At 49.2% G+C, this 26798-nt stretch overlaps 1 protein-coding gene across 1 annotated transcript; it reads right to left on the minus strand.

The window, feature by feature from the left end:
- Nucleotides 1-1154: 1154 nt before the first annotated feature.
- On the minus strand, nt 1155-26300 carry FKBP1A (FKBP prolyl isomerase 1A). Its single transcript, XM_047771434.1, has 5 exons — nt 26120-26300; nt 25989-26036; nt 8005-8117; nt 3398-3562; nt 1155-2239 (listed from the first exon to the last, which is right to left on the minus strand). The coding sequence occupies exons 1-4, from the start codon at nt 26154-26156 to the stop codon at nt 3434-3436; spliced, it is 327 nt and encodes a 108-aa protein (XP_047627390.1). The 5' UTR covers nt 26157-26300; the 3' UTR covers nt 1155-2239; nt 3398-3433.
- Nucleotides 26301-26798: the final 498 nt, after the last annotated feature.

Genomic DNA, 26798 nt, shown 5'->3' on the forward strand with positions numbered 1-26798 from the left:
CAGGCGTGGCCAAAAAAAGTCAAAGTCTCTGCACCAGGGAAATTTCAGAGGACATCTAGAAGGTTGTGGGACACCACTCTTTTTGAAGGGTGAATGTTACTAGCACATACAAGGTAGGGCCAGGGAAGCTGCTGCAACCATCCAGACCGTCCACACAGCTAAAAACCTCCACACCAAGTGTCACCAAGGAACACCAGTTTAAAATCCAAATCTTTGAAATTCCGTCATGGCTCAGAGGCAATGAACTCAACTAGTATCCACGAAGAAGCAGGTTTTAACCCACTGGCCTCACTCAGTGGGTTAAAGATCTGCCGTTGCCATGAGCTGTGGTGTAGGTTGCAGAACGTGGCTCAGATCTGGTGTTGCTGTGGCTGTGGAGCAGGCCAGCAGCTGCGGTTCCAATTCGACCCCTAGCCTGGGAACCTCCATATGCCACAGGTGCAGCCCTAAAAAGCAAAAAACAAAACAAAACAAAACAACAAATCTTCCCTTTGTAACATTTGATCAATTTGGTGGTAGCACATCTCTAACTGGATTGTGGCTCCTTTCTTCGGTTGTTCGCATCTCACTTCTTGGCAAGCGCAGAGAACCCAGCATAGAGCTCTACCCAGAACACACATTTAACACACATCTGATACAGGCAAAGGGTAGCTCCTGATGACCCCAGCCCGACCTCCCACTGGTTCCCTCCATGGCCAAGATGCAAATCTACTGCCCCGCGATTCCATCTCCCAAGAGGCCAGTGGGGGAAGGAGGTTCCTGCTGCAGTTCTTTTTTTTTTTTTTGTCTTTTTGCCATTTCTTGGGCCACTCCCGCAGCATATGGAGGTTCCCAGGCTAGGGGTCGAATCGGAGCTGTAGCCACTGGCCTACGCCAGAGCCACAGCAACATGGGATCCAAGCCGCGTCTGCGACCTACACCACAGCTCACGGCCCACGCTGGATCGTTAACCCACTGAGCAAGGCCAGGGATCAAACCCGCAACCTCATGGTTCTTAGTCGGATTCATTAACCACTGCGCCACGACGGGAACTCCAAGTTCTTTTGCCAAGACACAACCTCCAAAGTGACACCCCCATGATCACACCCCAACCCCACCCCCTTGCACCAAAGGTCAAGGTGAGGCACCTGAAAGTAACCACCATCACAATGAGCTGAGAAAAGCCAGCATAAAGCACTTTTATTGCAATAATAAAACTTGAAACTCATATGTAGTGCAGGGGGTGGGGGAGTAGGCAGCAATTTCTCTCACCAAGTCACTACACGGGACAGCAAAGGGGTGAGAGGGGGAAGGAGAAGCCAGGAAAACTCTGAGATCAGCAGGGGGAGCTGAGCATCAAAAACCAGGAGATGCTGAAGCTGTGATGACCAGCATCATTTTCTTAAGACAACACTCAAGGATTTGTCACGATGGCTGGGCTTTCATGGGTGTTAAGTGTCTACAAACAGCACCTTCAATTTAAACGTTCGATTAAAGTTCTTAAAATTTAGGAAGTGGAGCTTGGATAGCTATGAGATTATAAAAGTCCTGAATATCCATTAGAAAAACCACAGGATTAAAAAAAAAAAGGAAAAAGAAAAAAAGGCCAGGCTGAGAGGAAGGCTTCAGAGGTCCCTGCTGGCCCCAGGACAGACACCTGTAGTGTCCAACAGCTCAGTGAAAACGATCTGCTTTCAAAAGGCAGCGGGTTTGCGGGGAGGATGGGGGTGGGGCAGTGGAGGCAAAGGCTCTCCCTCTTCCCACTTTCGTTTTGGGGAGGGCTTTTAATTCAACCCGAGGACATCTCTCAACTTGGAGAATAATTCGGCCCTCGAAAGCGCCTCAAATCTGCTATGGCTTTGCAGCGCAGCAGCAAGAATGTTTAATATATAATAGATAAAAATTTCATCCAAAAAAAATAAAATAAAATAAAACTTCTTGCCCCCCCCCCCAATTCCTAGTCTAAAGTTAACCCATTGCTTGTGCTGTTAATACTTGACTAATACTTAACTGGAACTCTAGATTCAAAAGACGGAAACTCAATCTTCACCCCAAAACAAAACAAACTAAAATGAGTAACTTGAGGTTTACGGCATATAGTTCAGGTCGACACACATACGAGGAGAAAGGGGAAGAGCAAAGCCAGTGACAGAACACACTCGGTCAGGGAAGATGTTTACACAGAGCCGAGTACGACGCCAGCAAAAGCCCGGTGCGCACTCGTGCGCGTCTGGAGGCACCAGATCCTTCCATGGCACATCTGTTGGGGGAAAAAAAATGGGTAAGTTCCAGCAACTCAGGGCTTTTTGTGTGCAGTGGGGACAGCCACAAGGCTGCTGCCACACCAAGTCCCTTCCCCAATAGCCGTGAAGGTTCACCTTGGACGTCGCCCCCTCTGCTCCAGCTGAGGAGGGCCAGCTGGACTCAGGCTGGATCCCCGGGTGAGCAACCTCTTTCCCGCTTACCTTCGTTGCTTTTTCTTAATTTTCATTTATTTATTTACTTTTTTGCTTTTTTATGGCCGCACCTGTGCCATATGGAAGTTTCCAGGCTAGAGATTCAATCAGAACTGCAGCTGCCAGCCTACATCATAGGCACAGCCACAGCAACGCTGGATTCGAGCCATATCTGCGACCTACACCACAGCTCACGGCAACACTGGATCCTTAATTCACTGAGCAAGGCCAGGGATCGAACCTGAAACCTCATGGATACTAGTCAGACTCTTAACCCACTGAGCCACAACGGGAACTCCCATTGTGTTTTCTGAAACCTAAGGTTACATTTCTGTTGCTGAGGACAGCAGGATGGGCACAGCCCACCAGGGCAGCTAACAGTACAGTTTCCTGTTATCAATGGGGCTCCAAGCCGGCTGCATACAGAAATCACTGGGGGGCTTTAAAGAATCTGAAGGCTTGGACCTCACTCCCAGTGATTCCGGTTAACTGGTCTGGGCAGGAAGAGAACCTTAAACGTTCCCCAGGGACTTCAACGTGCACAGCCCTCAGCTGGTTCCCCCACATCCAGCAGACTGAGGCTGCAGTCTCCGGTCACTCACTGAACCTGTAACTTGCTGGCTCCGTCCCTGGGCTTTCCTTTAAGACCCCTGCAAGCAGCTCTGGGCGGTTCTCTGGCAGCATGTGGGGGAGGCTTAGGCCAGGGTGACTCACAGCCCTTCACCCCTCTTCCCCCTGTCCTTCCACATTTCCAGAAAGCCAGCTCCCTCCGGTACACATTCTTTCGAGAGCACAGGCCATCCCTTTCCAAGGTATACACTGAAAATAAAACTCTGAGGCCAGCTGGCGGAGGCGGAATGACAGGGCATTCTCGGTTCTCTCTGACGCCCATCACACGCTGGGCCTGACTGAGCAGGAGCAAAGACAGGTAAAAGAAGGTCCCTCGGCATTAAGTTCCTTACCCAAGAATGGGGAGCGCAGGGAGGAGGCCATTCCTGTCATTCCAGTTTTAGAAGCTCCACGTCAAAGACGAGAGTGGCATTCGGTGGGATGATGCCTGGGTGCCCAGTGGCACCGTAGGCATAGTCTGGGGAGATAGTCAGCTTGGCTCTCTGACCCACACTCATCTGTGAAAAGAGCAAGGAAGGATGAATGAGCTGGAGGCACTCCTCAACTGTCTCCTTCAGAAGGTGTCCCCTGCCTAGGCTGGTGTGACTGGGACATTCCAGTGACTGCGTGGCTGCCTGGGCACCGAGCACCCACAGTGCAGGACGTGGAAGCAGGCAGTCAGCCTGGACGAGCCCTGCATCTGCTCCAAAGGCCCAACAGCAGATTAAAATAAAATCCCTCTCGACTCCCAGAACAGAACGGTCAGGCCCTCAATTTCTCTGCCCAGGTCTCCCTGACCTGACTGAGCAACCAACACTCTACAAGTGTCACCACCTAGTCCTTCAGTGGCCTGTCACTTGAGGCATCCACACTCTTGAAAAAGGAGTATTTTGATCACAACTTTGCTTTTGGAGTTCCTGTTGTGGCGCAGTGGTTAACAAATCCGACTAGGAACCATGAGGTTGCGGGTTCGGTCCCTGCCCTTGCTCAGTGGGTTAACGATCCGGCGTTGCCTTGAGCTGTGGCATAGGTCGCAGACGTGGTTCGGATCCCGCGTTGCTGTGGCTCTGGCGTAGGCCGGTGGCTACAGCTCCGATTCGACCCCTAGCCTGGGAACCTCCATATGCCACGGGGAGCGGCCCAAGAAATGGCAAAAAAAAAAAAAAAACAAAAAAAAACAACTTTGCTTTAAAAGAAAACACCAAGGAAAGTAATATTTGGAGGAAGTCTAGTCTACTTTTCTGTTCTTTCTATATTTATACTCATACTCAGAAATACAGAAAAACTAAAAGAGAAGTATGATTTTCTGGGGTACAAAGTAGCATGTACAGTATGCTACCATTTGTGTGAACAAGAGGGAAGTATTTATATATTTGTACCTACCTGCCTAAACAGAAAACACCTTTGGAAGGACACAAGTAACACAAGTATTTTTCTATGGGGAGAACAGAACAGTGAGCAGGTTCTCTGCTCTATGTCCACCTTCTACCTATGGCTTTTAAGTCTCCATGTTGCCTTCCTGGCTCTGACCCAGCCCAAGAGATGGTGACTGAAGAGAAAGCTGCTGGCTTACCTCCTACAGCTCCCTTCAGAAACTGGGACACACTGGACCAAGCTAGTAAGGACAGTTATACGGATACTGGCTTAATATACTTCAAAATAATCATATACTTTTACCCAGCAATTCCACTTCCAGAATCTCCTAGCAACCCAAATGCTCACTGCAAGGGGTGTGGTTTCATAGGTACATAGGCCCCATGGGTTAAGCCACCAGAGAGAATGCAGGGAATATTCGGAAAGAACAGAGTGGTCTTAACCATACCAACACAGAAAGATGTCCAAGATACATCGTTAGATGAAAAAAACTAGCTGCCGAAAGAGTGCATGCGGCAGGACTGCAGACTTGTAAAGACAGAAAACCAGAACAACAATATCATAACGGGAAAAGGGATACAAGACAACCCTTCTCCCCACCCCGCCATCAACTCACTTGTTACAGAAATAGTCTATGAAGGATTTTTAAAAGACGTCTTTTAGGGCTACAGCCGTGGCTGCAGCTGCTGGCCTACACCACAGCCACACCAGATCTGAGCCGTGTCTGTTCCTACATCACAGCTCACGGCAATGCTGGATCCTTAACCCACTGAGTGAGGCCAGGGATAGAACTCTCACCCTCATGGACACTGGTCGGGTTCGTTACCAATAAGCCACAATGGGAACTCCTCTGTGAAGGATTTAAAAGATGCTCCCTGTAGCTCTCAGACCACCCAGACTTCTCACAAGTGACAGTGCTCTGACAGACCCAAAGGACACTGGGCGTAGGGGTGACCGGGCATCTCCCCAACACCCATCATGCGTCACCAAGCCTGGGTGTGAAACAGGCTAACACTATCTCGGTGGCAGCTCTGGTTCTTGGGACACATAACATAATTACTGCTCCAGTGCTGGAAGAGCCACGGAAGATGAGTTGTGGCGTGGACAATGGCTGGCAGGGGATATGGGGGATGGGCTACAGACCCAAGAGCCTGCCAGACGTGGGGTGGGGGGGACAGGATGGGACAGAAAGGTAGAGGTGGAGGGGTTTCCAAAGGGAGTAAGCCCCAGAGAGCCTCTCCTTTTTGTACAGCCAATCCTCAGCCACATAGGAACAGACACCTAGACACCCAGGGGTGGGATGGCTTAGTTTCTGCAAGCAGTTTACGTGGAGATAAATCACTGCTCTTTTATAGAGGAAGTAGAGCAACTTGTACTCTGGAAAAGAGAAAGGAAGACAGAAATCTCTCTCTCCACATTGGTTAAGTCTCCAATTCTCTCTGGTGAGAGGAAACAGACTAATTACCCATCATGGCAGCAGCACTCAATTATGAAGACCCCTGGGGCTCAGGCTGCCATAAACACCCCTCTACCTGGTCAGTGCCAAGAAAAAAATTCCTGGGCTTGGTGGAAGGATAAAATCCAACTGAAATTTGGCAACCCTGGGTCCCCTACTGTCTACTGGGAATCTGCAGAGTTGGCAGAACAAAAGCTGTTTACACAAACGGGGAGGGGAGAGGTGAAGAAAGACTCAAAGCAAACAAAATGACTTTCTCCGTGAGCATGACCTCTCAGAAGTGGTCTGACTTATCATTACAGTCAATAATAAGACAAATGCCAATTAAAACCACACCAAGGGAGCTCCCGCTGTGGCGCAGTCTCTGTGGAGACGATCCAGCTCGTCTCTGTGAGGCACCATTTCAATCCCCAGCCCTGATCCAGTGCGGCTGCGGCAGAGGTCGCAGCTCCAGCTCAGATGTGATCCCTGGCCTGGGAACTTGGGAACTTCCATATGCTGCGAGGGCACTGAAAAAGAATGAATAAACAAAACCACACCGAGATGACATTTTGACTCACTACGACTGTCCCGAAGCCAAAAGTTTACTAACATACCCTGCTGGAAGAGCTGTGAGGAACAGCCCTCTGGTGGCAAGTCACAGTGTGTAACCCCTATGGATGGCAACCTGACCACATGTCCAAATTCAGTGGACATAGCCAGTGAAAACCACTCACTCCATCTCTGAGAATTTGCCTATGGCAACAGCTGGAACACTTGCAACAATGTAAAATAAAGTCCATTCAAGAGCCCTCACTGCAGCACTGTTTATAATACTGAAGTACTGGAAATGACCCAAATGGCCATCCACAGAGTACTGGTCAAAAAAATCACAGTACACCCACCTAAGGAAATATGGGCATACCTCATTTTACTGTGCCTCACAGACATTTTTTTTTTTTTTCAAACAAAGCAACTTTGTGTCAAGTCAAGTCTACTGGTTCCATTTTTCCAAAGCATTTGCTCATTTCATGTCTCTGTGTCACATTTTGGTTAATTATTGCAATATTTCAAACTTTTCATTACTACATTTGAATAGTGATATGTGATCATAGATGTTACTACTACAAAAAGATTACAACCTGTTGAAGGCTCAGATGATGGCTAGAATTTTGTCATTAAGTTTCTTTTTTTTTTCTTCCTTTTGAGGGCTGTACCTGCAGCATATGGAAGTTCCCAGGCTAGGAGTCAAACTGAAGCTGCAGCTGCCGGCCTACACCACAGCAATGCCAGATCCGAGCTGCACCTGCAACATACGCTGCAGCCTGTGGCAATGTAGGATCCTTAACCCACTGAGCAAGGCCAGGGATAGAACTTGCATTCTCATGGATACTAGTCAGGTTCTTAACCCACTGGGCCACAATGGGAACTCCTAATAAAGTATTCTTTAATTAAGGTATGTATAGTTGGCCCTTGAACAATATGGGTTTCAACCGCATGGGTACACTTACGAATTTTTTTCAGTACTAAAATGCTACCTGATCAGCGGTTCCAGGAGAATCCTTGGATGAGGGCCAACTATAGTTATTCGTGGATTTCCAACTGTTTGGGGGTGTGGGGGTGAGATGGGGAGAGGATGGTGCCTCTACCCCCTTATTATTCAAGAACAAACTGGCCCTGTTTTTTTAGACACAGTGCTATTATGCACTTAGACTACAGTACAGTGTAAACATAACTTTGATATATACTGGCAAACCAGGAAATTCTTGTGACTTGTTTCGCCACAAGATTCACTTTATTATGATGGTCTGGAACTGAACCTGCAATATTGTGAGGTCCACCTACACTATGAAGCACTATGAGGAGGACAGATTCCGCCTCCTTCATGTCCTGATATATAAAGTATCAGAGATGGATCAAGTGAAAGAGCCAAGGACAGACCAATGTGTGTGTTCTGTCTGTCTAGGAGAAAAAAAGGAGAAAGAAATTCTACAAGAAACATGAATAAAAGGAGTTATTTGGGTGAGGGAGCTGGGAGTGAAATTTTTACTTGTCCATCTTTTGTACCCTATGAATGTTCTACCCAGAACCATAATTTTTAAAATTTCCAAGTAGACACTAGGAAACAAAACAAAGGCGAGGAGAGCATACCTGGGCGACCCCTTCTTCCCAGCCTCGGATCACCTCCTGCTTGCCTAGCACAAACTTAAAGGGCTTGTTTCTGTCCCGGGAAGAGTCGAATTTCTTTCCATCTTCAAGCATCCCTGCGGAAAAGGGCAGGTGTAACATGAGCAATGAGGAGGAATGACACGAGGCCAGTCCAAGCCAGCAGCAGAGTGCCCATCCCAGAGGCAAGCACCGGAGGGCCTGGCAGGGTGTCCTAGGAGACTTCCCGTGTCCTCGGCAGGCCTCAGAGGAGCTGGGACAGCCCCTCTATGCCAGGCCTGTGAACGCTCTGCCCCGACTCCAAGCAGTCGGCTGACAGCAGAGGCAGGAGAGCCACCCTGGTGTGGAGAGGGTATGAGGGTGCGTGCTCCCGGCATGACCTCCCCCTCCCTGGGGCTTTCCTCCCAGACTCAGAGTAACCGTGGCCCTTTGGGCACACACAGCAGCTCAAAGCCACTGCATGTCCAAGAAGCCACACTCCTTTCTCAATTCACCCGTCATCATGTACAGAAAAGGGGGCAGTGTCAGAACTTAACTGGTGTCGGCGAACTGGAGAAGCAGCACTGGACAAGACACTGAAAACCTCGCACCAGTGAACTGCTAACCACTTTGGCAGAACTGTGGGCACTTCCCACACAGCCATCTTCAATCCTCCCCATAGCACTGCCTCCGTTCCACAGAAGGAGTAACTGAGGCAGAGAGAAGTGAAGTAACTTACTGAAGCAGTAAAGCTAGGCTATAAATCCAAAAACCATGTTCATTCTATGTGGTTCCCAGAAGCCAGATAACCCCAAACGGCGCCTGCCACCAAAAGGGGGAATTCTAGAGACGGAGGTGCCAGAGGGTGAGTGTCATGATAAAAGACAGACACTGCAACTCCTTGCTCAAAAAAGAGCAGCACGTTGTTTCTCTGGAAGCCAGCGCCAGCCAATTGTGACAGCTGTCACCAAGGTCCTGAAAACTCTCATACTGGGACCCTGGGCTGGAAGGGGCCAGCTGGTAGTCGACAAATAACGAACACAAAGCTGATTCCACTGGAGGTGAGGGTAGGCCCACACCATGGTTCTAAGTATCACTCATAAGACTCAGCAAAACACGGAATTGTCTTGAGTTTGTATGTTTCTAGAGGTGGAGGGAAATCCCAACCTAAAAACAATGGTTGACACTGGGAGATGGGGTGGGGAAGCAGAGATCAACTGAGAGCTGTACCACAGCCACCAGACTTTCTTTCTTTAAACAAAATAGGAAACAGGGAGCAGGGAGGGGGACAGGAACTGTTGTCCCAACAGAGTGGGAGGGGAGACAGATGTCCTGGGATCCTGAGACAGAGTGGGCGCTGACACTGCCTGAAGCCTGAAGCTGAGGACTGAGAGGGAGACAGGACAGAGTGTCAGGAACTAGCACCCCAGTACTAACACGCTGGGCTGTACATGTAGCTCCTTTCTTTACCAGAACACAATCATTATCTGATCAAAGAAATGACAAATGGCAGGACTTGTACAGTTTCCTGTAAATGAGAAACTGGGTGAAGACAAAGTCTCCATTTTCCACAATACTCCCCATAGACGTTCCTTTAAGCCATACACTGACCCCACCCCAGGTGAACTCGGCACTAAGGGTGAGCGCAGGCACTGAACAGCCAGGAATCTCAGAATCCTTTCCCTGGCTGGGCAGGAGCCTTTCCATCCACCCACCAGAGTGCCTGTCATAGAAATAAGGAAATCGACGCTAAGGCTCAGAGCCAGTGGGTAGTGGGGTCTGGCTCTAGCAAAAGGCTTGATTTAGCCCAATGGGGACCATGAGCTAAAATAGAGACTAAAGACCAGAAGTGGCCTCTTCCTGGTCTGCGCTCTTTAGAGGAGACCCCGATAGAACCCCGGGGCATCCTAAGCAGCCACAATGTACAAGTTACTAGGTGAGGAAGGCCCATGGGAAAGAGCCAAGGATGGAAGGGTGGTCCCTGTCCTCTGAGTCCTCTCTGCAAAGGCTGCTGGACAAAACCCACAGAGAAAACATGCCCCAGGGGAGCACCTGAAACCCTGGCTGTGGCACATTCCAGACCCTTGGAAAGTTCAGAGCCAGCACCCCTATCCTCCGCTCTAACTGAACATCAACTTTCCAGGAGCAGGAACAGCCTAGCCCAGACGATGAAGTGGCATCCATCCAAGACCTTCTCCTATGCCGGAGATGGTGGGGGGTAGGCGGACAGGCTCGTCTATGCACCTGGATCAACCATGAAGTCTACTGGAGTCTTGCAGAAAAGACCTGCCTCACTGGTAAAAAAGAAACATGCCCAGAAAGAAAGCTTCTGCCCTCCCTTCCTGTTGAATGCTGTCATGTGGGGATGTGATGTCTGGAGCCATGGCAGCCATCTTGTAACCATGATGTCAGCCAAGAACCTCACTGCTCTGAACCAGTTCCAAACCACCTCCTTTAAGACTTGCATTCTGAGGTGATTAAAAGTCTGCTTTGCCTTAAGTCAGGTTTTCGGTTACCTGCAGCTGAAAGTAATCTAACTGGAATGAGGTAAATCTCTTGACATTTACTTAGTAAAACACTGTAGTGCTGCCAAGAGAGAAGTAACAAAGAAATGGAACTCAACAACCCACATCAGTAACAGCTATCACTGACTATGATGACAGACCAGTGTCAGGACCCAGTACCCACATAAATGTCTATAAATCAAACAAAATTTACATATAACAGTTAATATGTGGGATGCACTTCCCATTTCTTAAAAGATTGTTGATTGTGATCCCCTAGATTTATTTTATGACACACTAATGAGCTGCAACTCGGTTTAAAAAACACAGTATACCTCCAAAGGAATTATACTATTTCCTACCAAATTTGAACATGCTCCCAGCCAGAGTAAAATGGTATTTGGACTGCAGTAAAAATCACTGAGTACAGAGACAGACTCCCTACACTTTCCTTTTATTCCTGATCAAATCACTGCCAAGCAACTTCTAGATGTTACGTGCATCCATCCTGCTTTGCCTGAAGGGGAGATGTTTCGACTGTCTGACTGGCACTGGGCTGGGAGCACAAGCGGAGACTCAGCCTCTCCCTGCTGCAAGCCAGTCAGGAGAAGTGGACGCTCTTAAGCACAGAAACTGTGGGTCTGGGAGGATGTCCCCTTTAAGCTTTTCTGGGTCACCGAGGAGCAAAAAGAAACCGTAAAAGCTGAAAAAAAGAAGGGCTAAGTAAAAGGGCTTTAAGCAGGAGCTCGGCCAAGGATCTTTATTCTCCTACCCTATTTCAGATGAGCCCCTGTCCCTGGGAAGAGGACACGAGCCTCACTCCAGAACTTCAGAGCCCAGTCGCCATCTGCCAATCTCACCTACTTCCTTGGAGGAGAAATCTTCCCAGGGAGGGATGAGGTGCTGGTAACGGTCGGCTTCCTTACCTGTGAGGAGGGGATGTCCCATAATCTGAGTCCAAAGGGTAAATGATATCCTAAGATCGGAGCAGGATGTCACCCAACTGGCACAGGCTAAAGAAGCTAGGAGGTGCTAGAAAAAGGGCTTCCCCAACAGGCCACTATATAATATATATGGCTATAATTTGCAGTGATGCAAGAGAGGAAGCCATGTCCGTTAAGAAGCAGGAATGGATGTGCAAATGATGTTTTCTGGAGAGGGAATTAGGACTGTCAGTGTTGAATGTAGAATACAAGAGAAGCTGTGACAGCAACACATGTAGTTCTGGCCAAGCGGGAAGAAAAGGGATCAGGTTTACTCATCTATCGAAACAACCAAAAATAAAAACAAAAAGACCCCAAACAACCCAAAAGAGAAAGAGAGAGAAGAGGGAAGGAAAGGGAAGGGGAAGGGAAGGAAATACCCAGACAAGAGTTAAAACAATTAAGACTCTGGACCTTACAATGCACAACAGCGATCCCTGAAAGATGGGAACCTAACAAGGCAAGCTCTATGACAGCCCCGGCTTACACCCTTAAGAGCTCACAGGAAAAGGAAAGTGGGATGGAGCCCAAATCCACAGGACATGTACCAGGGAGGAGAGAGCTCTAGAGGGAGATCCCTAGAGATTTACAGAGGGTTCCCCTTGAGTATTCAGCACAGTACCAGTCAATGCATGTCTCTGAGAAAACCACTCACCGCCCGGAAAAGAATCATCCAAAAGGTTTAGACCCAGCAGTGCTCAGAGCTTACCCAGGGCTAGGATCAGTGTCTGTCCCCCACCAGCCAGACTGGAGAAAGTCACGGTTCGTGAGGTAGTGGGTAGGGCACCCAGGAAGACCTCACCTCAGCAGTGAGGAATAGTTAGCCCTAAAGCCAGCTAACAAATCATAAAAGACCTAAAAGGATCAAACTGTTTCCAAGTAACCCACAATGTGACCAGTCAGTTAACTGAAACCAACCCAGACCTATCAGCGATGTCAGAATTAGCAGAGGACAGTAAGATTCACGCCAAACTTCCGGAGACGAAAACTCCAATGCCTGAGATAAAACATACACTGGGCTGCAATAACTGTATATCCACAGGCAAAAAAGTAAAAACTTGGATCTATACTCCATATCACAATCAAAATCAACTAAAAAATCAACTCTAAATGAGCACTAAACCTGTAAAACTTCTGGATGAAAATATAAGGAAATAATCTTTGTGACTGTGGGTTAGGCAAAGATTTATTTATTTATTTATTTATTTATTTAATTTTTTGTCTTTTTTGCTATTTCTTGGGCCGCTCCCGCAGCATATGGAGGTTCCCAGGCTAGGGGTCTAATGGACCTATAGCCGCCAGCCTACACCACAGCCACAGCAACGCGGGATCTGAACCACATCTGCGACCTACACCACAGCTCATGGCAACGCTGTATCCTTGACCTACTGAGTGAGGCCAGGGATCGAACCTGCAACCTCATGGTTCCTAGTCGGATTCGTTAACAGCTGAGCCATGATGGGAACTCCCTAGAAGATACTTTTAAGAGAATGAAAAGTCAAGCCACAGACTGGAAGAAAATCTGTATAAAGCATGCATCTCATAAAGGACTTAGGTCCAGAATATATAAAGAGCTCTCAAAACTCAAAAAGAAAACAACTCAATTAAAAAAGAGCAGAAGAGGAGTTCCCTCTTGGAAGAGTGGGCTAAGGATCCACTGTTGTCACTGCCCAGGTTGCTGCTGTGGCTTGGGATCAATCCCTGGCCTGGGAACTTCCACATGCTGTGGGTGTGGCCACGAAAAAAGGTGCGGGGGCGGAGGGGGGGGGCAGGAGATGTGAACAGATACTCCATTGAAAAAGATAAAAGATGGCAAGTGAGCACATGAAAAGATGTTCAATATTATCATCATTACAAAAGTGCACATTAAAACCACTAGGATTATTATCACTGATCAGAATAAGTACAAATGAGAAGATTGCTCATATCACATTCTGGCGAGGATGTGGAGGAACTGGAATTCGCACATATTGCTGGTAGGAATATATAACAGAAAAACCACACTGGAAAATAGCTTGGCAGTTTAAGTTAAGCATACACCTCCCATTTGACCCAGCCACTCTACTCCTGGATATTTATCCAAGAGAAATGAAGCTTATGGCTATACAAAAAAACTTACACACACAAATGTTCAGAGCAGACTTGTAATAGCCAATAACTGGAACAACTCAAACATCTGCCAATTGGTGAAAAACGAATATATCTGTACAATTATTCAGCAAGAAAAATGTACTGGAGTTCCTGCTGTGGCTCAGTGGAAATGAATCTGACTAGCATCCATGAGGACGCAGGTTCGATCCCTGGTCTAGCTCAGTGGGTTGCAGTGAGCTGTGGTGTAGGTTGCAGATGTGGCTTGGATCCCGTGTTGCTGTGGTTGTGGGGTGGCGCAGATGGGCAGCTACAGCTCCAATTCCACCCCTAGGCTGGGAACCTTCATATGCCACGGGTGCGGCCCTACAAAAAAAAAGACAAAAAAAAAGCATCAACCACTGATATAAGGAACAACATAATCTCAAAATAATTATACTGAGTCAAAGAAACCAGACAAAATAGTACATGCTATATGATTCCATTTATATAAAACCTTAGAAAATACAAACTAACCTATGCAGACAGAAAAAGCATATCAGTAGTTGTTTGGGATGGGAAGGGGGAGGTTTCAAAGAATAACAAAGAAACATTTTAAAACTTATGAAATTGTACACATTAAATATGAAAAGTATATGGGAGTTCCCTGGCAGCCTAGCAGTTAGGAATTTGGCGTTGTCAGCGCTGTGGCTCGGGTTCAATCCCTGGCCCAGGAATCTCTACATGCTGTGGTTGCAGCTCCCCTGCCCCAAAAAAGCAGTTTACTGGATGTCAATTATGCCTTTATAAAACTGTTATTTAAAAAAAAAAAAATGGGGAGAAGGGGAATAGTGAGATTTACTAAAATCCTACGTATGTCCACCTCCTACACCCAACCTGGCAGCATGTGGCAGGTGCTTCCTCTGCAAAGGAGCAGGTAAAGCAGGCAGCAAGTCAAGTCTCAGCAGTTGCTCCCATTTTAACTCTGTGAACAGCTCTGTGCCAAGACCTGGAGCCCTTGAACAGTGAAGCTACCTGCCAAGTTAGCAGCGTAATTTCCTAGAGAAAGTACACTCTGCCGAGAGAAGGCAACTGAGGTTACAGTTCAGACAGAACAGCTGGCATTCTCTGAGCTCCAAAGGCCACTCTTAGCAAAAACCTGGATCACCAGCATGACCTTCTATTTGCAGATCTAACCGATTTCATTTCTGATTACACACAAAACTATGCCTCATGACCCAGAAATTGTCTAGGATAGCTATGTATTTTTTGATTTCAAGAATTAGTTCTTGTCTCTGAACTAGACAGCCTGAGGTCACAGACCGGACTCAGAGTTATGTCCCTGTGGCACTCAGCTCAAACCCTGGGCCCTCTCAACAGGGGCCTCATGAGCACTTCTGAATTTCCTCCACTTGCACGACGTTTAAGGACTAGTAAGACAAACTCCAGGCTTCCGTATCTGGACCCCTCCCCTATATGGAAGGACCTGAGGGGTAATCCCAGAATGGCAGTTTTCACTTTGGCACTTTCAAATTACTAATCAGTGGGAACATGTGAAAATGTGGGGGACCCCAGTGAAGAGCACAAACCACAAAAGGAGTGAAAGCTATGGCAGCCTGAGGGACTGTTAAAGCAGCCTCAGGTTCCAATGCCATCAGTGTTACCTTTGCCTGGGTCTCCTCCCAAACTTGGCACAGAGCTGTTCACAGAGTTAAAACGGGAGCAAGTGCTGGGAAGAACCGGACTCAAATCCCTGGAGAGGGAGCAGAAGGGCTTAAAGAGAGAGCACGAGCATGGAGAAAAGTCTCCATCTCATCTCCCCGACGGCTTCTCTCTCCTGCTCAGAAAGCTGTTGCTGCCTTTACGGAAGGCTCTCCCACTCCAAAGGAACCGGCAGAGGCAGACTTGGCCAGCAGCTGCTGTGCAAAGGACCCTTGGACTGCGTCCCTGTCACAGAAGCAGTGGTTAAGACCCAGGGCCAGCATGTGGAGATTCAGGAGCACCCCTGGGTTACTAGTTCACTTATAATCCAACAGACATGGAGCCCCTTGCCCCAAATACCATCAACTAGGTAAGGGATGATGACTCAAGAAAGCACCTGGAGGGCTAGAGCTTCACCACTTGTGGTTAAGCCTCATGGCTCACAATGTGGTTTTCAGTAGCCGATGAATCTTGTACTGACCTGGGTACAAATGGGCATACTGACCTAGGCTAAGCTATCCTGCCTCCTTACTATGTACAGAAGCTCTGTCAACTAGCTTTTACTTAATGCCTCACTGCCATGCCAGAAACTCACTGAAACCACAGTCCGCACAGCCCCAGGCTGTGGAAGCGCCTTCATGTCCTGTCTCTAGCTCATCCTCACTCCTCCTTGCCCATGTGAGTTTTATGCTTTCTAGGGGTCAGTGAGCTAGGTTTATTCCCAAATCCTTTTCTGTGAATTATATTTACTGAATATAGAAAATACAATGAAATGGTAATGTAAATAAATGAATAGAAAAAGAGTGGTCCTAGCTGACTGTTTTGACTCCCTAAAAAATATTGCTAGTGAATAACTGTGTGGGGATGAGACTAAGGTTTGTTTGGAAAAAGCAGCCTTAAAAACCTAGAAAGGTGTGGCACTTAGGTGACCTCACAACAGTCCCTGCTCTACTTTAAAAGAAGCCAACTTTGGGAGTTCCTGTCGTGGCTCAGTGGTTAACAAACCCGACTAGTATCCATGAGGATGTGGGTTCAATCCCTGGCCTCGATCAGTGGGCTAAGGATCCGGCATCGCTGTGAGCTGTGGTGAAGGTTGTAGACATGGCTTGGATCCCACGTTCCTGTGGCTGTGGTGGAGATCAGCAGCCACAGCTCCGATTAGACCCCTAGCCCGGGAACCTCCATATGCCGTGGGTGCGGCCTTAAAAAGATCAAAAAATAAATAAAAGAAGCCAACTTTAGTTTTTGCAAGAACCTTGCAAAACTCCGCCAGAAGAACCATCCTAAAAGAAAGACCTTTACTAAATGATTTGTTTGGATTTAAACAAAATGTTTAGAGAAACCATGCCACTTGTATGATTAACATATCATATCAACTATCTACTTGTCCCAATCACGATGGGTGAAAGAGATTCTACATATTGAGGCATTAATTCAAAGCTTATGTCTTTGTTCCATTTCTCGGGCTCTGTGGTTGAACTCAGGACAACCTTGAACTGCAGTTCTGAAAGTCCGGTGCACATGCTATGATAAGAGTCAAGTGCCGACCCAAAGAGAGAACCAGCTTCTGCCTCCCCAACACACAAAGTGCAAGAATATTTCCCGTCTGTTACCTGAAAACGCTTCTGACCTTTGGTTAAATTCCTTTAGATTCTATGACCAAAAGTCTATTTTCAAAGGCAGGCTCACCACGATGGGAAGAACAAGCAGGCTTGCAGGATGCAAACCAGAACACATGGCCTGCCACTCCCTACTTCACTGCAGTTTAAGAGGACTGGGGAGGAGATGCACGGAAGGAAACACACTACTCAACAGAGGCGACCTGGAAATGACAGAAACATGCATGATCTTTAACTTTCTTTTCTTTTTTCTGTTTTCCAGAAAACACAGAAGCAGAAAGCTGCAGGGGAGAATGGTTAAAGGAGTGAATTCTGGAGGTTGGCTCCAGCTTATGATAGGAACCCCTCCTCGTCTCCCTGTTTCTGCCCTGCTACAGTTAAACTTGACATGGCACCCAGAGGGATCTTCTTTTAAAATTACTCTTCTGTTCAAAACTCTCCCATAGTTCCTCATTTCAGAGTAGAAGCCGAGGTCCTTAAAATGGCCTACAAGACTGTCAGAGCCGCCACCGCACTGCACCACCTGGCTTATCTCTGCCTCCTCTCAAATGTTTCCACGCAGAGAACACAGTTTTATGTTCTGTACACACACACTCAGGATACTCCAGCCCCAGGGTCTTTGTCCTTGGTGCTCCCTGCCTAAAATGCTCTCACCCAGTCACATGGATTATTCCCTCAGATTATTCCCTCACCCCTTTCAGCTATCTTTCACTTGAGGCCTTCACGGTTCTATCGAAAATTTCAACCTTCTCCTGTTCCCTCCTTAGCACTTACTGGCTAGTATCTATCGCGTTTGCTTATTAATCCTACTTGTTATCTGTCATTCCCGCCACAAGACCTACAAGGGCAGGGACTCTTTGCTCCTATATTCTCGGTACCCAGGACAATGCCTTGCACATAATAAATGGTACTTGCAGAAAATAAAGTACTTGTAGAAAAATCAAAGGCACCATTCCCACGCTCCAGGCCACTGCACACACTGGCAAGTCCTTGACTGAGCCATACACGTCCAAGACTGTGTGGCATGCCTGGTCCCAGGTGTGGGCTGCTCAAGGCACTTCCCTGGTAATGGAAGGCGCTCCCCACAAGGTAGGCAACGCCGGGGCAAGGCCAGGCTCCCCCGCCCTGGCTCCTAACACACTTGTTGAATGACAGGGCAAGCTGTGGGGCGCTGACCTGTGTGTGTAGGTGAGAGAGGAAGGAGTGGTCACAGTTTTATTAATCCACAGGGATTGGGCTGAGTCCAAAATACTGCAAGGGTTCTCTTTCTCATTCTACCCTAAAGGCAATGGAAGTATACCACCAATGCAAATAGGAGTGTGGGCTTTCCACACTCCAGCCAGAGGCTAATGCCACGTCCTAACTGATGATGTGAAAGAGTCAATGAGTACCTACTTGAAGCCAGGCACTGACATGGAGACCCAGGGGAAGACCGCCTGCATGGCCTGGCCGCCTGCAGTCTCCTGGGGAAAGAGCAGATGTGAGTGCGCACAGCCTGACGGCGAGGAAGGTGACGAAGGAAGAGGACAGGCACCTTGCTGGAGACAGAGGTGTGCGTGTGTGACGCAGCATGTTAGCCAAGGGTCAGGGGAGACCCACTGACGGAGTGCCTGCCGTGTGGTGGGGAGCGGGCAGCTGAGCACTGGGGCGGAGACCTTCCTGGGGGGAAGCCTGGTGTGTCTGAGGAACTGAATACAGCCCAGGGTGGCTTGTGCTCCTGGAAGGGGAAAAGTAAAGGCAACGAGAGCAGAGACAGCAGCGTCCAGAAGCTGATTATTTCCCCTTTTCACTCCCCTTCCTCCTCCTTTTTGTGTGGCTACAATTTATCTGGCCAAAGTTAAAGGGGTCTGAGGGAACAAATGTTAAGGACTAAATTGAGTTCCTCATTAGGTAAAAAAAAAAAACAGGAGAGGAAAAACAGATATAAGAATAAACACAGGGAGTTGCCGTCATGGCTCAGTGGTTAACGCATCTGACTACGAACCATGAGGTTCGATCCCTGGCCTTGCTCAGTGGGTTAAGGATCCAGCGCTGCTGTGAGCTGTGGTGTAGGTTGCAGACGCAGCTCGGATCCTGCATTGCTGTGGCTCTGGCGTAAGCTGGTGGCTCCAGCTACGATTCGACCCCTAGCCTGGGAACCTCCATATGCCACAGGAGCGGCCCAAGAAATGGCAAAAAGACAAAAAAAAAAAAAAAAGAAAAGAAAAAACACAATCCTGCCATGAGCACCACAGAGAGAACTGGACGATGCATGCCTAAGTTACCCAAGACGCCCCTGGCCTTTTCCATGGAGATAGCAGGTGACAACACTATTTTCAGAGGAAATTCCAAGGCAGACAAATGAGCTTCAGTTTACATATACAATGAACTCAATCAGTACTTCCTTCACAAAAATTGGTTTTTAACCACCAAAAATGTTCAAGTTAAAACTTTTATGGTATAAACTACATCCAACAAAGCTGTTAATGGAAAAAAGTCTATGAGACCCCACTGTAAGGAACCAGAACTCTTTGGAGAGATGACTGATGCCAGGATCAGAGCAGTGAAACCAAGGAAATGATTAAACATAGTGGGAGCATGTCAAAAAGGTACTGAGCCAGCCTGAAGGGGCTCCTACTGCCCAAATTTGGGACAAAATGAGTATCAAAAGGAATAATGAATATCAATATCTTAAGGCTCCAAGTAAGATGTATTAGTTCCTGGTACACAAAAAACAAATTAATAGAGGAGGAAAAAGTCACTTGTCACCACTGGGGCTGACAACAGAACCAATTACTGATTTAAAAAATTTGGTAATTAAGGAGTTCCCTTCGTGGTGCAGAGCAACCGATCTGACTAGGAACCATGAGGTTGCAGGTTTGATCCCTGGCCTTGCTTAGTGGGTTAAGGATGCAGTGTTGCTGTGCACTGCAGTGTAGGTCGCAGACGTGGTTCGGATCTGGCATTGCTGTGGCTGTGGTGCAAGCTGGTAGCCGTAGCTCCGATTTGACCCCTAGCCTGGGAATCTCCGTATGCTTCGGGTACAGCTCTAAAAGAAAAGCAAAATTGGTAATTAAAACGAAGGAATTAAGCTTTACCCTGGGTAACTATAGAACAGTAGTTAGTGACTGTAGAAATATGAAAAAAATGTTTAAATGATCCCTTTGTAAATGCCAATGAAATAGTTTCTTCAGGTAAGAACCATCAGTTGGGGTAAGAACCAGGAGGTGAAAAGCTGACAAGGAGCAGGGCGTGCAGGATGTCCAAGCGCCTCACAGATTGCCCACTAACTGCCAAGGGTAAAATGCGCCTTTACAAAAAGATCAAATTTGGCAGGACCCATGCTGATGTTCCCCAAGGCACGCCCAATGTGAAGTACTGGGCGTCACTGAAGAAATCGTCACACTAAGATGTTTTAACCGGAAGCTACTTAGACATTTCAACATCTGCTTTACAGGAAATCAAGGTGGTGGAAGGGGTCAGACAACAGCAGAAAAAGAAAACAATGAGACAGATGCGGGGTGTCCTGTGTGATAATGAGCTACTCTCCAGGAAGGCAGTGAGCTGTGAAGATTCCTCTACATCGATACTGAAGACATAATATCCCACTAAACCTCAACTGAATTCTGGGTTTTTTGTTTTAAAGCTATTTAAAAAAACACTTTGAAGACAACTGGGGTAGTTTCAGTATGAATCTGGCTTTAGATACTACTGAATCATTTAAAATGTCCTCGTGGAGTTCCTGTCATGGTGCAGTGGTTAACAAATCCGACTAGGAACCATGAGGTCACGGCTTCGATCCCTGCCCTTGCTCAGTGGGTTAAGGATACAGCGTTGCCGTGAGCTATGGTGTAGGTTGCAGACACGGCTCAGATCCCGCGTTGCTGTGGCTCTGGTGTAGTCCGGTGGCTACAGCTCTGATTCGACCCCTAGCGTGGGAACCTCCATGTGCCTCGAGAGCGGCCCAAAAAACGGCAAAAAGACAAAAAAAAAAAAAGTCCTCGGATGTGACCAGCAGTAGGATAGGGAGAATATTCTCACTCTTACAGCATCTGCGCGAGTACTCAGAGGTTAAGTCTCATCATGTCTGCAATGTACGAGGCTCAGCAAAAGACCCCACAGAGATGACACCCATCTACACTTACAACTTTAAGGAGAAAAGAATGGCAAATATGACAAAACATCAGCCACTGCGGAATCTAGGTAGTGGACGCATGGGTATGTATTATTCTACTTTGTTTTTCTCTATGTCTGATACCTTCACGAACAAGAGTTGCACAAAGACGCAAGAATGCTATGAGGTCTTTGGTTCATTTTAGACAAATGAGCCTTCTTCTGCGCTCATGGTGGCATCCGTGTGATTCTGTATTTTGGTAATCACAATCCCAGAGGAAAGAAAATAATGTTTACATGGCAAGGTCTATTTTCAAAATGTTAAAATCCAATTATGTTAAGGAAACTTGAGGGGAAAAAGGACTGACACCTTAACTTGCTCTCACAGCTGAGCCGGTGGAGCTCAACCAACCCTGCTCCTCTCATACCCACCAAGAAACAATGGCAAACACTAAAAACCTCTCTTGGCCCCCAAATTAAAAAGAACAGCTGCAGCTTCCTTAGCCAATATATTCTGTAGGCAGTGCTTATAGGTTTGGGCCAAGGACAATACATCTCGCAGTGCCTAGGACACAGGGACCTTTAATGACAGTATGCGCAATCTCCATGCTGCTTCCCCCCCCCCCCCCCCCCCCCCCCCGCCAGAAGGCGCTCATGGCCAGCAACTCCTCACAGCAGGCATTATCATCCCCATTTACAGATGGCACATGGAAGCTGAGAAAAGTGGATCAGTCTGCCCAGACTATGATCTGAACCTACCAAAGGATCTACATACTCTTTGGGGATCACTGTCCACCAGGTACCACTTCCGCCTACCTACCCTTGGCATACTCTATGCCCGGGACACAAGCAGGGCCCTGCTTCTGCACTTGCCACCAATGGTCCAATGTCCTCACAGGAGCCAGAAGGGAGGGGTCCTGTTAACATCCAAGTTGGCTCATGACCCTCTAAGGGCTCCCATCTCACTCAGAGACAAAGCCGATGTTTTCATAACCTAAAAGGCCACACCATCACCTCATCTCTTCCCAACCTCTCCCTCACGCAATCCTCTCCAGCCTTCTGGTCTCCTCACTGTCCCTCTAACACACCAAGCAGGCTCTAGGCTCAGGGTCCCTGAGCCAGCTCCTCCCTCTGCCTGGAGTACCCTTCCCCTAGGCAGCCACGCCGTTCACTCCCCATCTTCCTTTGGGCAAATAAAACGTCATTTTGTCAAAGGTCTTTTCCAACTACCCTCACTAAAAACAGCAAGCCCCCTTCCCAGGACCTCACTCTGCTTTAATCTCTCTCCACAGAGCTGCTCACCACCTGAGCAGCTGTTAGTCTTGTCCCCACTAGATCAGGTCTTTGTTTCATTCATGGGCCACGTCCCTAGTGCCTGGCTGGTTGCTGTTGCTCAATAAATACCTGCTATAAGAGGGAGAAGGGTCCTGGCAGGGCCCTGCCCAAACAGTCACAGCCTGTCTGCCTGAAGACAGCGCACATCGGGGGAAGCCATCTGAGCAGTCTCTGCTGGGGGTGAGCCTCCAGACACCAGATCATCAGCCAAGAAACAGCCAGCAGGGAGTGGGTGGAATAAAGCAGAGAGGAGAGGGATGACAGAAGCTAAAGGAAAGCTGTGTGTGTGTGTGTGTGTGTGTGTGTGTGTGTGCGTGCGCGCGCGCGCGCACAGGGCATGCGTGTGTGGGGCGGGGGTGGATGAGACGGACCACCGCAACTGCAGGAAAGTGACCACTCCTGCCCTGGGAGCTGCAGTGTCCCTCCAAGTGGACCTCCTGAGGAGATAAACCGAGGGATCCTCAGTTTCTTCCTCAGTCAGAAGTCAGGCTGCAGACAACTTAAACCCAGTCCCAAGGACAGGATGTCAACTATAAAAAAAGAATTCCTCAATCCACTTGAGGTTGCTTTGACAATAGCAGGCACGTGGCCTGCTGATGTGAGTAAAAGGGACGTAAGCCTCTAGCTGTGTGTCAAGACAAGCTCAACCACAAAGATGACGAAGCTCCTGGCGGGAGGGGGAGCCATGAGAATCCACCTGATCCTCAAGGCACAGATTTGGCAGGTTACCTTTCCACCTCTGCCTCCTACCTCAACGCCTGCCTGTCATGCTACTAGGAGGTGCTTGGCTGGTGACAGCAAATCTTCCATTTTCCCTTCTGGCACTACAAACGGGCGGCACATGACTTTTTTTTCTTTTTTAAAACTTTTTTAAAAGTATAGTTGACTTCCAATGTTGTGCCAATGGCACAGGCCTTTCTTTGAGGCTGTGTTCACACTGTGCTCTGCTAGAGGCCACAGAAGGCACCAGAAGGAGCCTGGAGAATAGCATCCAGGCTACAAGTGGCAGCCACCAGCAGCATTTAAAACATCCATGTAGTCGGAGTGAGTCTGTGCCATGCCTAACTCTGCTGGCTGAGAGGGGGTTTTACCTTCTTTCTTCCACTGCTGTTTCTCTCAATCTGGCCCCAAATCAGCAGTAGCAGACACCTGGCCAGAGCCGACTGGATCTAGACTGTTCACCCAACCTGAACCTGGGTCAATCAGATTCTCCCTCCTAGGAGTTGTAACCACGGGAGCCACACACCCAGGCACTCTGAGGGAGCTACACAAGTGACAGAGAAACTGGCCAGGGGCAAGGGAGGAGGCTGGGTGGGCATGCAGGGACTTCTGCCACCCACCATTTGGGAGAAGAAGAAAAACGAAGGCGGTCACAGGAGACTACTGAGGCAGCCAGGTAGAGAAACGCAGAGATGAAAACTAGGGGCACCAGGAGAAGTTGTTCTCCCTTCTCGAGGTCCAGTGGGTCCCCTACCTTTGAGGACCCTTAGATTTTTATGATACTCCCCACCATGCTCCCTCGAGATGGATTCTGTTCCCAGTGCCTTAAAAGCCTTTACTGCTACAGATGAAATCTCAAAGCGCCTTCCCATTCTTCTCACGCCCCCACAGGTCTCAAACAGGTTCTTCCTGGGAGGCTGGTGGCAAAGACCCGCAGAAACAAAGCCGCCTGCCCCAGAACAGCCTATTCTGTGAGCATGAGGCAGAGCTGGCTTCTCACCAGGGCCTCTTTGTTGCGCTTATCGAAAATGAAATAAAAAAGAACGCTTTTGTCCTAATGCATGCCAGGGTCCTGCTGCTGTTCTGGGAACGCGTGGGTGGGTGCCACCCTCGAGGAAAACACAGACTTGGAGAAGAGGCACTGGGAGCCCTGATGGTGTTCTGGGTCCCACGACCATCTGTTTTCTTAGGGAAAGGCTCCAGGCATGCTGTGTGGGGACATCTCACCAAGAGGCACGGTGAAATGTGGTGCTACCTACATGCTGGTGCCCAGTCCTGCCATCAGCACCAAAGATGAGTGAGCCACGGACAAGGGGCATGGACTTGGGAGTGGGACAGGTATAGCCACTTATCCTGATGCGGCGACTCGCCAACTGAGGAGAGAAAGGGACAGAAGCCACCTCTCCGAGTCCCAGTCTCTGCCCCAGTTGGCCGTGGGAGCTGAAAGAACTGCCCACTCACCCAGCACTGTAAAAGGCCATGGTTACTCTTCTCATCTCACAGATCAAAAACAACCACACTGACAAGTTTTCCTCCACGAGCCCTCCTAGGCTCAGGTGCTGACCGTGGTCTACAAAGACAGCTGTTTAAAACATCAAACCCACTTTTCCCAGTTTCCTTTGCAGGCATGAGACACTTCCCTACAAAGACAGGTTTCAATACGTCCCCCTTTGGTACCCTTTTGAAAAGTTCCAGTCCCTAACTCCCTCCACCCCCTGCCCCTTTTTCTACCTAGGGAGAAGGGCCAGTGGAATAAAAAGCCAGAGACTAAAGGGTATCAGAGGGGGGAAGGTTAGCTGCCTTTTTTTTTTTTTCCCTTCCAAAAGAAAGTCGGCAGGGGGCTCCCCTCCTGATCTGGGAGAGAAGGGCACAGCTTATCCCTAAGCAGCAGGATCAGAACTGCCTACTACCCAGGAGGAGGAGGAAAAGGGAGGGAAGGAGAAGAAACGGAGGAAGGAGGAGGAGGAAGAGAGGAAAGGGTGGGAAGGGAGAGGAAGGGGAGGGAAAGTTGTTCATATTAACACTGTGGCTACACCAATCACCAGCACCACCCCCCCTTAGCCGAGAAGTCTGCGCCTGCTCAGCCTCCCCCCCACCCCCGCCCCCCACCAACACAACGCAGGGAGGACCTTGTAAGGGCATGGAGTAAAAGACGGTCTCAAGGCATATGACCATCATGTTAGAATTCTGGCTGAGGGTCTAATATTTCTTTTGGCTTACAGTACTGTTAGTTACCCTAACTGGGCCCCGGTTGCCTTATCTTTAGTGTAGGGATAAGCCCCTACTCTTGGAAGGGCTGCGGGGGCTAAATTACATGTTCTGTCAGCCTGGGCCATCACTGCCACTGAGGCTTGGATTTGTTAAGTGACTCAAAAGTAAGAGGAGGAAAAAGACCGGGCAGATCCAGATACCCCAAGGCCAGGATGCGCCAGAGCAAAGACTTAGAAAGTGGACGTTTCCCTACCCGCAGCGCAGCGCGAGTTCCCCGGCTAAGAGGCTGAATTCCCACGGACCGGGAATTACCTCGCCCTTCTTATCTTCAGCGAAGGGTGGGGCGGAAGCGGGAATAGGGTGTCAACTGGGACACAGAAATGATATAAATCCTCTCTGATGGTCCTTGGCCAGAGCTCTGCCCAGTCCCAAGCGTATGACCTTGGACAAGCGACTTCGACTCCCCAAACCTCAATTTCCCCATCTGTACTGTGGGCAGAACCGCAGCACCTGAGGCACAGAACTGCTTTCCAAAGGCAGGATCACGTCCCGCTCGCGGTCAGCGTTCGCACGCGCCAGCTGAGACCGTCCGGGGTTCCGCAGGCCCGAGGCTGCCCCCTCGGGGGCGCTGCCGCCGCCCAGGCCTCAGCCTCTGGCCACGCGGGCCCGCCGCCGCCACGCCCCGGGCCTTTGCCCCAAGGCCGTGCCGGCCGCCCACGGGCCGCCCCCCATCCCGCCCCGCGGGCCCGTGGACTCACCCGTGTAGTGCACCACGCAGGTCTGGCCGCGCTTCGGGAAGGTGCGCCCTAAGGAGACAGACAGACGGGCGCGGTGAGCGGATGCGCGCGGCGGCGAGGGCACCCCAGGGCCGCTGAGCGTGCCTACTCACCGTCTCCGGGGGAGATGGTCTCCACCTGCACTCCCATGGCTGCTGCGGCGGCGGCGGCGGCGGACGGGCTGGCGGCGCGACGGGCAGCGTGCAGAGAAAACCGACCTGGCGGCGACTCCGCGGCTCTGCCTAGTCCCTCCGCGCGACGCCTGCGCACGCGCGCGCCCCCGCACGCCCCGCCCTGCGTGCGCGCCCCACACGGCGCGCACGTCCCCGGAGCCCAGGCCGCCGGGCAAGGGGACCGGAAGCCCGGAAGCCCCGAGGCCTCCGGATGCGGCCGGGTGGAGGGGCCCGGCGACTTTCCCCACCCTTCCTTTCTCTGTGCCCCGAGCTGGGCCGGCGTCTCTAACCCAGTTTCCGCATCTGAGAAATGGGAGTAAGAATTGAGGATCCTCCAGTTACCGGGAACCGCACAAGTTCACACTTCTAAGTCCACACTTATTCATTTGTGAAAAGGATGGTTGTGAGAGGTCAGCGAGATGTTCTTTCATGTTAGCATTGGATCAGTGGGGTCCAGATCAGTGGGTTTTCTGCTTTGGAGGAAACATCAGCATTTATACTGCCCCTCGGGAAGCCTGTTCTCTCTTGTCCGGATTCATTCATTCATTCATTCATCGCTTTCACACATATATTCTTATTGAGCACCTACTCTGTGCTGTGCGTTGTGTTGGGTGCTGGG

Source organism: Phacochoerus africanus, chromosome 3 (assembly GCF_016906955.1).
Source record: "Phacochoerus africanus isolate WHEZ1 chromosome 3, ROS_Pafr_v1, whole genome shotgun sequence".
NCBI classification, from domain to species: domain Eukaryota; kingdom Metazoa; phylum Chordata; class Mammalia; order Artiodactyla; family Suidae; genus Phacochoerus; species Phacochoerus africanus.